Below are 13,579 nucleotides of genomic sequence, written 5' to 3'. Positions count from 1 at the left end.
AGTGGGGTGCTTTCCACTGGGACCCCAGTTTATGGGTGAGGCGTGGGGAAGTTAAGTCACTTGTGCTAGGCACTGGAGTACCCAGGAGAGAAGCAGACGCTGGACGCACGCACACACTTTGAACGGCTGGTTCAGGGGCTCTGAACGGGCACCATGCAATCCATGCAGAGGTAACCTCGGGGTGCTGGGCTTGCTAGGCTAGCCTGCTAACCAGTTGCTCGGAGGCCCCAAGACTCACCAGTAAGGCGTTCCTATGAAGGAATCTCGCTTTTGCAGAGTTTTCAGATTCTTGGCAGATACTCCAAAATCAGCTGCAACACAAAAACCTCAGATAAAATCACGGCTGAGGGATTCTCCTCCACCCACACCCTTGGGGTGAAGTCCTAGGTGTGGACTCCGGAATGCACTTGCTGGACTTAGGGATGAGGCAACCAGACTTGGGGATTTTTTTTTTTTTTTTTTTTTTTTGTGAGACCCTGTCTTAAAAAAAAAAAGGCCAGGCACTTTTGTGAAATAACACTAAGTACAAACAGTGACACCCATCAGTGTGCTGTTCAACTACTCACACCGTTGCAAACAGAATTACATCACTGTCATTTAAAAACAAACATTTTTAAAGGTATTATCTGTAATCGCTTGGCTCTGTCTTTTTCTTTCTTTTTGGCAGCTCCTAGTTTTACCTGGTCAGGTTCCAGTCCCATCCGAGGCACGGCCAGAGCTACCTACACGCGCTGGCCGGCTAGTCTCATGTCAACTTGACACAAGCTAGAGTCATCTCAGAAAGGGGGACCTCAATTGAAAAAGAACGCCTCCCTGGAGACTGACTGCAGGGAAGTCTGTAGGGCACTTTAAAATTATTCATGTGCACCACAGACCCCCTTCTGTGCACATGACCCACTTCCCCTTCCCTCTCGAGGAAGGTGTGGGTCTTCAAGCAGTCCCTGAGCACAGACTCTCACAGCTGAGCTAAGCGAGTGAGGAGCTGGGGATCTGGGGGTCACACCCAATTGCTTCCTGCTCTGTCCTTACAACTACATGGTGGTCACCCCCTTTCTTGCTTGCTCAGTACTGAGCTAAGACACGATGCCTATGCTACCTACGGCTTGCATATACAGAGGTCAGAGGACAACTTGTGGGAGCCAGTTCTCTTTTTCCACCATGTGATTTCCAGGAATGAAGCTTGGGGTGCTAGGCGTGACAGCAAGGGCCTTTACCAATGGAAGGAGCCGTCCCTACGGCCCAACTTCCTCTCCTGTGCATCTTCTATCTCTCACCTTGCATGCTGATTCCACTCCAAACTATCTTTATAAAATCAGACTCCACTGAGGACGTGGGTCGGTCCTGACATCCTTTTCATCACTAAATCCACAATCCCCAGTTTGTCCTGGATGGAGCTCCCTAAAAGTCTAGGGGGCTCTCCAAGCAATCGAGGGTCATGGCAAGAGCTGTGTGTCCGGGCACAGGAAGCTAACGACACAGAGGATGGTTGGGGGTCAGGGTGGAATAAGCTAGGGGGAAAGCCACAAGCACTGCGACACCCAGTGATGCTTTCCCCTCTGTGACACAGGGATGCTGACCCTTGGTCCTTTAGAGCTCATTTAGGGGTTGTCCCGAGGATCAAATTTACATTTACAAAATGGCTCCACTTCCAGCTTAGGTCATCATGAGTCTCCATACAGGAGCACCTTGCTACTCCCAAGAGCAGGCTCACCCTGAGAACCCGAGGCCTCAAGAGACTTCGGTGAACAAGCCTCTCCTGGGAGTGGCTATAAAGCAGCCTCTCTAGGCCAGAGAGTTGAAGATTGGTCACACATAGGTTCTTGGGCGCACGCTCGTACGTTCGTGTGTGTGTGTGTGTGTGTGTGTGTGTGTGTGTGTGTGTGTGTGTTGACCCGAGAGAGGGGGCAGGACCAGAACTGCTCAAGGTGAGGTTCAGACACAGGGGACCTCCCCCCAGCCTACTTGGAGGGTGGCCCCTCAAGGGCTCCTGGTTAGAATGAGGGTTAGGCTTTCCTTCCTGCTAGGTCAGCCAGGATACCTGGGAGCCCGATTCCCCACAAAAACCATGGGCAGGACACTATTCCTGTCTCCTGGGGAAACGCTGGCTGAGATCTTAGGGTGAATCTTCCAGATGTTGGCCATCCCACTCCCACCCCGCCCCCCTGGCTTTGCTATACCTTCTGTAAAAGGAAAGGGGAAATGGGAAACCACCAACTTCCACAATGATAACTGGCCCCAGGGCTGCCCCGGAAGCAGGCACCAAGTGAACTTTTAGGGGAGCTGTTACTTCTTCCCAGTGTGGAGGGTGGGGTGGCTCCTCCCAGCAGCCCAGGACCTCAGGCATTCCGTGGACGTTCACTGGGGTGACCTGTGTTAGAGTTCATGAGAGCATCCTCTGCGAGGGTGGGCAGCCATCTCAAGGCATCTTTACCAATGTCTTCTCATCAAAGTATGATTCTGTTTCTCTACTTCAGAATAAGTTAGAAACAGGGCAGTGGGTTCAAGGGACTCTCCCTGATAGACTGGGACTTCTGTAGAAACACCTTTTGCTCAGCCCACAGCTCTAGCCCAGACAACACTCGTAGAGCAAGAAACCCAACCAGTTAGTTGAGGGAATGTTCTCAGAGTCACAGCTAAGGGAGCACAGTCACAGCTAAGGGAGCACAGTCACAGCTAAGGGAGCACAGTCACAGCTAAGGGAGCACAGTCACAGCTAAGGGAGCACAGTCACAGCTAAGGGAGCACAGTCACAGGTAAGGGAATACAGGTTAGGGAGCACAGTCTCAGCTAAGGGAGCACAGTCACAGCTAAGGGAGCACAGCCACAGCTAAGGGAGCATAGAGACTTTGCTGAAAAGTCTTTGCTCACACAGCCCAGCCCCACTCCATGGCTTGGCTTTCCATAGTTTTGGTTATTTGCTGTCAGCTCCAGTCTGGAATTATTACATGGGATGTTCTAGAAATAAGTCATAAATCTTAAATAACACCCACTATAGTATATTGCTATAGTTCTATTTTACCACCAAATGTTGCTAATCTCTTATGTGCCTAGCTTAGAAACTAAACTTTGCCACTAGTATGTATGGATACTATGTAGAAGGCTCTGAACCACCAGTACTGTCAGGTACCCACTCTGGGCCATGGACTGTGTCGCTATGGATAAGCAAGGACTACTGGATACTTACCCTTTTGTTTTATTTTATATGTATGAATGATTTCCTGCATGGATGTATGTGCACCCTGCATGCCCGGTGCCTATGGAGTGAGAAGGGGACCCACTGGAACTAGAGTTACAGGCATGTGGGAGCCACTAAGTGGGTACTGAGAATTCAATCAGACTTCTGCAAGACTAGTAAATGTTTCTTAACTACTGAGCCATCTCTCCTGTCCCACATTCTCTATTACATTTTATTTATTTATTTATTTATTTATTTATTTATTTATTTATTTATTTTTGGAGCTGGGGACAGAACCCAGGGCCTTGCGCTTGTTAGGCAAGCGCTCTACCACTGAGCTAAATCCCCAACCCCACATTTTATTATTTTTATCTTATCTTATCACAGTCTGCATGTGGAGGTCAGAGGACAAACTTGCAGAAGTCGGTTCTCTCCTTTCCACCATGTAGGCCCTGGGGATCAAACTCAGGCCACCAGGATAGGCAGGCAGCAGCTGCCCCACTGTATGCTGTCAGCAGTAACCCTGGTCCTGGCTGCAGATGTCTACAAACAGATCTAGAAAACAGACAGAGGCTTCCAGAAGCAGCATTCAGAAGAATGTCAAACTGGAAGCCACTGAACTCACTGCTGGAGCTCAGAGGCAGATGGTTAAGCTATGCTTCTCCTCGGCTACGAAAAAGCATACAGCCCTAAAAAAGGAACATGGCTGTGGACCTGACCAGAAGTAACACTCCGAGACAGAAAGCACACGTAGCATCATCCCAGCCGCATTTAAAATCCAACCTCTGCATACTGCATGTACCCAAACTCAGCTGCACCCAAAAGCTCAGTGGTCAGCTCCCCAGGTGAAAGGTTTTGGTGGGGACAGCCACAGAGGCCCTTGGTCTATTTATTCTTTTTCCTTTGCACGATTTTATTCTTTAAACCATTTTCGATGGAGTGCACCGTTTTCACGGTTTAGAAAACAGAAACACCTCTAGCAATGCTATTGGGGTTTACTTGTCTCTCTTTCCCTCCCTCTCTTATGTAAAACACAGGATGTGGTTAAGGAAGACTTTGCAATCTGCTGAGAGGTATATGTGCTGGGAGTAGAAAGGAGGGGCTGAGGCAAGTGTGAGCTAAGTGAGACCCCATGGCCCAGCAACTCCCAGAGGAGGCTCCAGGAGCCAGAAGTTGGCACACTCCTGGAGTGGCTGGCTGGCAACATGATCTGACACACTTAATACCCAGCCCAGAGCTAACAGGTAACCTGTTTTGCATGTGTATGAAATAACGGTGGCCGTGAACAACACTCACGGATGTGGGGAAACAGGCGGATAAGGTTCGATTTTAAAAGGCAGACGAGCACAGAAAGACAAAAATCTGCAACTTATCTGAGAATCTCCCAGAAGTAGGGTGAGGGAGGTGGGGAGGGAGAAGGGGTGAGTGGGGGGAGCGGGGAGGGGAGACGGGGAGCTAGGATAGATAGATGAGTAGGCTGGAGTCGGGGGAGCTGGGAGGACCAGGAGGGATGAGGGTGGGTGCAAGGTAGAGCCTTTGTTTTAAGGCAAGAACAATGACTGACTGCCTCGAAATCAAATCGATTTTAAATGTTCTTCTCAAAACAGCAAGTGGCCGAAGGCATGGCCACAATAGCCGCAAGGTCTGATCATGTCACCCTGCACCCCATAAATGTGCATATTTCTTGTGTTTCTGTTAAAAATAAAAAAATATACACATATTTAGAAAGAGAGTCTAGGGGTTGGGAATTTGGCTCAGTGGTAGAGAGCTTGCCTAGCAAGCGCAAGGCCCTGGGTTCAGTTCCCAGCTCTGGAAAAAAAAAAAAAAAGAAAGAAAGAAAGAAAGAAAAAGAGAGTCTAGAGGCAAGGGCTACAGTTGACTGAAAGTACTTCCCTCTACCCAGCATGCTCTGGGCTTGAGTCCCAGCACCACACAAAAATAAAACTCAACAAAATACTAGTTTTCCCTGGATTCACACATGCATCTTTCTGACTTCACTACCAATGAATACCTTGAAGTTCATGCACACGCACTCTACCCTGGCCCCGCCCCATCTCTTTCTTAGAGACCTCACTACACGGCCCTGGTTGGCCTCTAACTTTCTATGTAGACCAAGCTAGCCTCTAACTCTGTCTGGGAGTAAAGACAAGTACAACTGCTCCCAGACACTCGAAGTACGTTTTATGCATGTATAAAAATCTTTTCTGGGGGTTGGGGATTTAGCTCAGTGGTAGAGCGCTTGCCTAGGAAGCGCAAGGCCCTGGGTTCGGTCCCCAGCTCCGAAAAAAAGAACCAAAAAAAAAAAAAAAAAAAAGCAAAAAAACAAAAAAACAAAATGCAACTTTGGGCTGGAGAGATGGCTCAGCGGTTAAGAGCACCCAACTGCTCTTCCAGAGGTCATGAGTTCAATTCCCAGCAACCACATGGTGGCTCACAACCATCTGTAAAGAGATCCGATGCCCTCTTCTGGTGTATCTGAAGACAGCTACAGTGTACTTATATATAATAAATAAATAAATCTTTAAAAAAAAAAATCTTTTCTGGAGGATTAAAAGCATCCCCCGCACAAACCTAAGTTGAAATGTTTGAAGATACATGGCAAGTTCTGTTCCTGTGCCCCCAGGTGATCAACACAGGCACAAGACACAACAGCTTCCCCCCAGAAGCCAGGGAGTATGAAGAGGATTGGGTGCTGGGTAGGGATGTGGGTGCCCCCATAACAACCCCGCTCAGTCACCTGGAACCCATCCAAACGCCATACAACAGTAGCCAGGTCCCTCATGGGTCCACAGGAAAGCAGGTCTAGAAAGGGCTGTGACCTGCTGGACCAGGGTGGGAGGAAAGGAGTGGAGGCTCCAGCCCTCCCCAGGGCTCCCAGGGGCCACCTTCCTGGGGATCCCTGATAGGGTAACAGCAGCCAGTGGCTCAGCTGGACTCACTAGCCAGAGGCTTCTCCTAATTACAGGATGATCTGCCCTCCCTGAGGGTGTCACAGCCGCAACAGCAGCAGGCAGGGAGGGGACAGGATGCTAACGTGATCAGAGACACACCGCTCCACTCCTGGGGTCCTCAGTTTCCTCAAGCCCTTGTAATCCAGTCATGAAACTGGAAGGACCACCCTTACCCAGACAAGCTTTCTATTGTATTTTCTGTAGATTTGGGGTAACTATATATACCCTATTAGTAGAGCCTGTTCGCTCAGGGGCTCCCCGCTATCTTCACCTTCTTATCGCTGCATCTGTTGATTGATCGATCGATCGATTGATTGCTTCTCTTCTCCCTACATCACCCCAAACCTCAACTACAAAAGCAGTCTTCTGAGCTGGCTTCCTGCGCCCCACCCCCGACCCCCTTAGTCACAGGCTAAGAACAATGACTTGTTTCTCTGGCCTAATCCTCTCTTCCTCTGAAAAGGCCATCTTGCCCACCTCCTGCCCACTAACACAAAAAGGAAGGAGGACTTCCGCACCGAGCCCCAGCTCCTCCCTCCATGCCAGAGGCCTACAAGCTGGGCCAATCACAGCACGCTGAGCCAGGCTGAGCCAATCAGAGGCCTTCGCTAGCATTACTGACAGCGCGGCCTCCAATGGCTTCTAGTATATCTTACGGGTCCACGTAAGGAAATGTAGAACTTGATCTTATCAGAATCTTTTTGAGACTGGGGTTCTCTAGAAAGGCAGAAGTTAGGGAGGCCAAGCAGTGCTCTGTGTGGCTCTAACCAACCACATACTCCTAGCTGCCTCTTCTCCCCACTTCGGTTCTAAGAGATGAGCATTCCCTGACTGGACACACAGGAGGTGGGGTTTGTTTACTACAAGCCTCCAGGCGTCTACAAGAGTGTAGTGGCTTGCACGTCAGCTCTGCAGCCAGATGATTTGGTCTGAACCCCAGTTGCTTCTCTTACTAGCTGTGTGATACTGGGTGAAAGAATTAACCTCTATGAGCTACAAAGTCCTCCTCTGCAAAATGCAGTCGGTGACCTTTGAGGCTGACGTGAGCGCCCAAGTATTCAACACTGGCGCACAGTGCAGCTGCTGCAGTACGGCATAACTGCAATTCAGCTTTTAGTTTAGTGGTTTCCGATTGTTGCTCATGTCAGTCCAAAACATTATCAACCTTGCTCTGGGGGAGGGGGGAGGGGCGGAGAGGCCGGTTTTATGACAACTTCATACAAGCCAGAAAGGAAGTCAACTTCAGTTGAGAAAACAAGACCAGGCTCTACATCAGGTGGCCTCTGTGGGAGCGGTGATTCCCTTTGCCCCTCACTCTCGCCATCCGCTGCAGTCGGGGGAGCTTGCTACTAGGTCATGAGAACAGGAGAGCTGGTCTTACCCCCTTGCCATCAGCAGCACAGGAGAGCAGGCCCTGCACCTCACTTGGACAGCACAGCAGATCTGGCCCTGTGGGCATGAGTTAGGGAGAGCTGGCCCCTACCACACATCTTGCTAGCTCTGTGTCCCAGAGCTGGCCCTAGTCCTCTCTGAGCCCTCTCTGGACTCCTCTGACTGACTGTGCCCTTTCTGCCTCCACCCTCACGTCACCCCTGCAGTTCTCATGGAGGCTCCATGGTTACAGCTTCTCCCATGTCCCTAAAACCAAGGCGCCCACTGGACGAAGTAAAAAGGCCTACACCTCCATGCTGGAGGGGTGAGGAGGTGTGGCGAACGCTGCAGTGAACTGGTATCAGACATTACTGGGCAGTGGAGCTGAATGCTATCAAGTCAGTGGGAACCAGGGTGCTGCCTCCTGCTGCATGAGCTCTCTCCACCCTCCTGCTCCCTGAGCCCAGCACACACTAGGATGCACACAGAACACTGAGGGGCACTGGGGACCAATGTGGTGGACGTGTCCACATAAAGAAGCCGGAGGTCCTTCTAGCTCTCTCCCTTAACGCCTCCTGTGCTTGTGGATGGTATGATATACACACGTGGATTGTATAATATATGCATGTGGGTTGCATGATATGCATATGTGGGTTGTATGACATATGCATGTGGGTTGTATGATATACACATGTGGATTGTATGATATACGCATGTGGGTTGTATGATATACACATGTGGGTTGTATGATATACACATATGGATTGTATGATATACGCATGTGGGTTGTATGATATACACATATGGATTGTATGATATACGCATGTGGGTTGTATGATATACGCATGTGGGTTGTATGATATACACATATGGATTGTATGATATACGCATGTGGGTTGTATGATATATGCACGTTGGTTGTATGATATGCATATGTGAGTTGTATGATATGCATATGTGGCTTGTATGATATACACATGTAGATTTATGATATGCATATGTGGGTTGTATGATATACACATGTGGATTGCATGATATACACATGTGGGTTGTATGATATACACATGTGGGTTGTATAACATACACATGTGCTGCCCATCAAATGGCAGAATTACAGGCATGTTACTTAATGGTGCAGAAAGAAAGATGAGAGGCTCTCAGAGCCACGCCTCTGGGGAATGACAGTGGGAAACAGCAGGAGAGAACACATGTGGTGACTAGCTAGAATCTTACAAAGAATACAAAGAAAAAGGAGATTTAAAAAAAATCAATTTTGATGCTCAGTTTATCTTTGATCACACTCATGGGTGTATCTGGGGGTTCCATCAATTGTGTATTGAAAAAAATTTGGTGGGGGGAGGGGGACAGCAAGATGGCTCAGTGGGTCAACGCGCTTAGGTACAGACCTCTCCCATTGGAGTCTGTCAAACTGGAAGCTCACTTGAATCAGGCTCTGGCATCATGGCTGTTTGTGTATTCCACATGATGCTGGTCAGCACCCCGGCCTCTACTCACGAGATTCAAGTGACACCTTCACCCCCAGTTATCTCCGTGCTGCCAAATGTCCCCTGACGCTGGTTGAAAAGCACTAGAGTAGCTTGTGGTCCAAGGACACAGGGAGAACTGTTGGTACCTTGGTAGGGGTGGCTGTGTGTGTGAGGACCCCACACTCACTTACAGGCCCAGGTCCTGCCCCCTTGAGCTGCACTGGCCAGGTGGCACCGTCAGCCAGGACACCTGAACTCAGACAGTGCTTGTCCCTCAAGCCCTTCTTACCCAGCCTGATGTCCCCCTCCAGGGTCATAAGCACGTTGCCAGCTTTCAGGTCGCGGTGGATGATTCTCTTGCTGTGCAGGAAGTTGAGAGCCTCCAACATCTGGCGGCAAACGACCTGAATCTGGGGCTCAGTGAGGCCTCGATCCAGCTCTGGAAAAGAGGAACGCTGTCATCACTGAATAGCCCTCGAGGGGCCAGCACCAAACCATTTCCTGGTTGACACCTGACCCTACACAGTGCCAGCACCAGGCTCTTGCCAGATCTGCACCAGACCTTCTCTAGGCCAGCGTTAGGGAGCATCTGCAGAACCCTGTAGGCATACAGACCAATTCTGTCCCCACAATACAACCACAGGGCCGACAGAGCTGTTCTCCCTGGCACACAGATGTGGCCACCGAGGCTCAGAGGACTACTTGCTGAAGGTCACTTTAGAGATTCAAAGCTTCAGAGTTCAGGTTCACAAATAGCCCACTGAGATGCAGGGCACCTATGGGAGGATTTGGGGCGCCTTGGTCCATTTTGCTGTGGTAACTGACACAGAAAGGGTTCTGGTTTTATAGGCTAGAAGTCGCAACAGCATGGCATCACCCCACAAAGGTCCTTGTGCTGTGTGTACATGGTGAGATAGCAAGTGTGCTAGTGGGTCACTGATGTCACCATGGGGCTGCCTCACGACCTCATCTAACTCTAATTTTCTCCCAGAGACCCACCTGCAAACTCTGTTTGAGGGTGAATCTGAGGGTTAAGTTTGCAGCATATGAGCTTTTGAAGGACACACTCAAGCTACAACACAATGAGTGCTTCTAATGGGTTAGGGTCACAGCAGAGTGATGCTTAGGACCAGGTGGGGACCGGGTAGGGACAGGACCCCCTGTACACAGACAGGCCAGGACACACAGCAATCCCATCTGAATGAGTGAGTCGCAGAGGCACAGAGTGCTTGACCTCAGAGCACATGCAGCCCAGGTCACAGAGCCAGCAGAAACAAAGGCTTGGCAGTGGTATCAGGAAACGTAGCGGTGGACCAGAGAGCCACCATCTCACCCAGAGCCTTCTAGATGCTGTCTGGGGAGTCTCCACAACCATAGAGCGTTTGTTTGGAGACATAGCCCTCCTCTGAGGTCAAGATTCGTAGACCCGAGCCGGTGGGGGACAGGAAAACCATTCTCGAAAAGGGAAAGGCTATGCGGAAGACACAGTATGATGGAACAGGACTGTAAGTCTTTTCTGTGGTGGCTGCATGCAACTGGAAATTTAATATGAAATCCAATATGAAGTGCATCTGGGTAGCCAGGCATGCAATTGGGAGTTTGCTCTTAAAAGCGTCCCTCTAGGGGCTGGAGAAGTGGTACACAAATGTAGTTCCAGATTGGAAGGTGGAAACAGGAGCATCCGAGGTCTTCCTCAGCTCCATAGGGAGCTAAGAGGTTCAAGGTCTTCCTCAGCTCCACGGGGAGTTAAGAGGCCAGCACACACGCACACACCCACTGCTCCACCTGCCTGTGCACACACATGCACAAGAATAAACAGATACTCTTTCCAGATCTATAACCAAAGATTAATGAGATACATCCTGGGCAGGCACTGATCACAAACCGTTCTTGTTTTGGGTAAGGCTAGAGGTTGTCCCCCAATGGCTCACATTCTGATGTCTAGTGTGGGAGTGTGCAGGTGAGGGAGCCTTTAAGAGGTGGGAGCGAAGTCTAGATGATTAGATAAAGAGCCCCACCCTCAGAAGAAATAAGCCTGGTGTCAGTTCTTGCAGGAGCCAAAAGTTATAAAAAGAGTAGGACACTGGCCACGGAGGCACACACGTTATAATCCTAGGGCTCCCAAAGCAGAGGGCAGGAGGATCTCTGTGAGGCCAAAGCCAACCTAGTAAGGTCCTGGCCAGTTACATAGTGAGACCCTGTCTTGACAGACAGACAGACAGACCAGGAGAACGAGCAAGGCTACCCCACTAAGCTCTCTGACTTCCTGCCTTATTCTTCATGTCTTTCTGCATGCTCAATCCCATTGTAACACCAGCCATCACATGGCCCTTAGAAGCCACCCCATGGTGAACTCACAGCTTCCAAAACAAAGCTTTAAAAGCCTTTATTCTTTAAAAGTACCCAGCCTCGGGTATTTTGTTGGGACCAGTAGGAAAAGACTAAGACACAGTATTTTCTTAGCATTGATATCAATCAATCTTTGCCAAGGACATCAAGACATAGCAGCCCCCCTACACACACACACACACACACACACACACACACAGAGTTTACAGAATGGGTTTACGCACGAGTCCCTGAAAGCCCCAGTGTGGAGGTGCTGCGAGATCATCACCTCTTCCCTAACAGGCTAATGCTATTGTGGGGGCTCGTTTGTTCTCACAGAAGTGGGCTCCTGATGATGCCTTTTGTCTGTTTCTCTCCCTCAAGAGCTTCCTTCTGCCTTCAGTGTGGGAAATTTGCCAGGTACCCGTGTCTTGCTTTTGGACTTCCCAGCCTCGGAACCGTGAGCCAAATCTAACCTGTTCTTTGTAATTCATCCAGCTGCAGGTGTTCTGTGAGAGCGGCAGTAACAGGCTAAGATAAGACACTTTGATGTCTCATTCAGTGCCATGGGGAGGGCATCATGGTCAAGAGGGCTCAAAAGGGAGAGTGGTTGATATAAAGACACACGGTATCTTGAACAGAAGGTGCCAGTCTTCCAATGAAAGAGGCCAGTGTTCTCTCCACACCCCGCAAAGAGCCAGGGAGGGTGTCTTAATTAGGGTTTCCACTGCTGTGAAGAGACGCCACGACTAAGGCAACTCTTATAAAGGCAAACATTTCATTGGGGCTGGCTTACAGTTTCACAGGTTCAGTCCATTATCATCATGATGGGAGGCATGGCAGCATCCAGGCAGGCATGGTGCTGGAGAAGGAGCTGAGAGCTCTACATCTTGATCTAAAGGCATCCGGGAGGAGGGTCTCTCCTGCACTGGGTGGAGCTTAAGCACTGGGAGCCCTCGAAGCCCCGCCCCCACAGTGACACACTTCCTCCGACAAGGCCACACCTATTCTAAGGCCACACCTCCTAATCATGCCACTTCCCACAGGCCACACATACTCAAACCACCGCAGAGAGACTAGTCAGAGCTGGCAGGAAGCATGACGCGGAGCTCAGGGGGAAGTCCCGCCTCCCCAGCAGCCGAAGGGAAACTTACCTAGCATGATGGCATCCACAGCTCCCCCAGGGCAGAACTCAATCATGATCTGTAGGAAACACAAACCAGAACAATGAGCCAGGGCCATGCCATGCACTTCAGTGCGGGCTCCAACCACCCCTCCTGCTGGGGGCGTGTCCATCTGCCCACTTCCTCCGTACCATTCACAAATCCACAGAGCCTCTGACACCCACGAAAGATGCCATGGGCACTTTATCATTCCAGAAAAGAAAGAAACCAACTCGCCACCCTGAAGCTTCAGCCATGGCTTCTACAGCCAGGCCCAGTGCCACACACATCCCTCCAGCCTGTCCAGAGCCAACCCTGCGCCCTAGGCTCTAGGTCGCAGGGCCTCACACAACCTCCTTACCAAATCCAGGGTGGCCATACCTCACAGAGCCCTATGCTAACGCCACCTGCCAGAGCCCTGCTGCAGCTGACTCAGGCCTTCAGAGTAACAGGCGCGTGGGGGTGGGCTGGGGAGGGGGGTGGGTGAGCTAAGCTCAGAAGAACAGCCAGAGGCCCAGAAAGTGTGTCCTATCAAGGGCATGCAGACTGAAGAGCAGGTTTTCTGATATTTGTCCAGCCAGCCAGCTAGTCAACACAGAGACCTAAGCACACACCTAACAGGTCATAGGTCTGAAGAAAACCAGCAGCAGCTAGTACAGGGAACCAGAGAACAATGCACAGATGGTTTCTTCCTGGCCCATCCTTATCCTGCTCCTCCTGGAGCACCCGCATCCCTGCTCCTCCTGAGGCACTCTCATCCCTGCTCCTCCCGGAGCACTCCCATTCCTGCTCCTCCTGGAGCACCCTCATCCTGCTCCTCCTGGAATACTCTCATCCCTGCTCCTCCTGGAGCACTCTCACCCTGCTCCTCCTGGAGCACTCTCATCCCTGCTCCTCCTGGAGCACTCTCACCCTGCTCCTCCTGGAGCACCCTCACCCTGCTCCTCCTGGAGCACTCTCATCCCTGCTCCTCCTGGAGCACCCTCATCCTGCTCCTCCTGGAGCACTCTCATCCCTGCTCCTCCTGGAGCACCGTCATCCTGCTCCTCCTGGAGCACTCTCATCCCTGCTCCTCCTGGAGCACTCTCATCCCGCTCCTCCTGG

The 13,579-nt window shown here is 50.6% G+C and overlaps 1 protein-coding gene across 4 annotated transcripts in view; it reads right to left on the bottom strand.

The window, feature by feature from the left end:
• The window catches only part of Stk10 (serine/threonine kinase 10), a 97,259-nt gene that overhangs the window by 37,218 nt on the left and 46,462 nt on the right, over positions 1 to 13,579 (bottom strand). For 3 of the 4 annotated variants that reach the window (NM_019206.2, XM_087571090.1, XM_087571091.1), the window contains 3 exon segments: positions 239 to 311; positions 9,274 to 9,423; positions 12,467 to 12,515. In NM_019206.2, the coding sequence (NP_062079.2) occupies positions 239 to 311; positions 9,274 to 9,423; positions 12,467 to 12,515 (272 nt within the window). 4 annotated transcript variants of the gene reach the window in all.

Source organism: Rattus norvegicus, chromosome 10 (assembly GCF_021556685.1).
Source record: "Rattus norvegicus strain SHRSP/BbbUtx chromosome 10, alternate assembly SHRSP_T2T, whole genome shotgun sequence".
NCBI lineage: Eukaryota > Metazoa > Chordata > Mammalia > Rodentia > Muridae > Rattus > Rattus norvegicus.
This window is presented reverse-complemented; position numbering and strand designations above follow the sequence as displayed.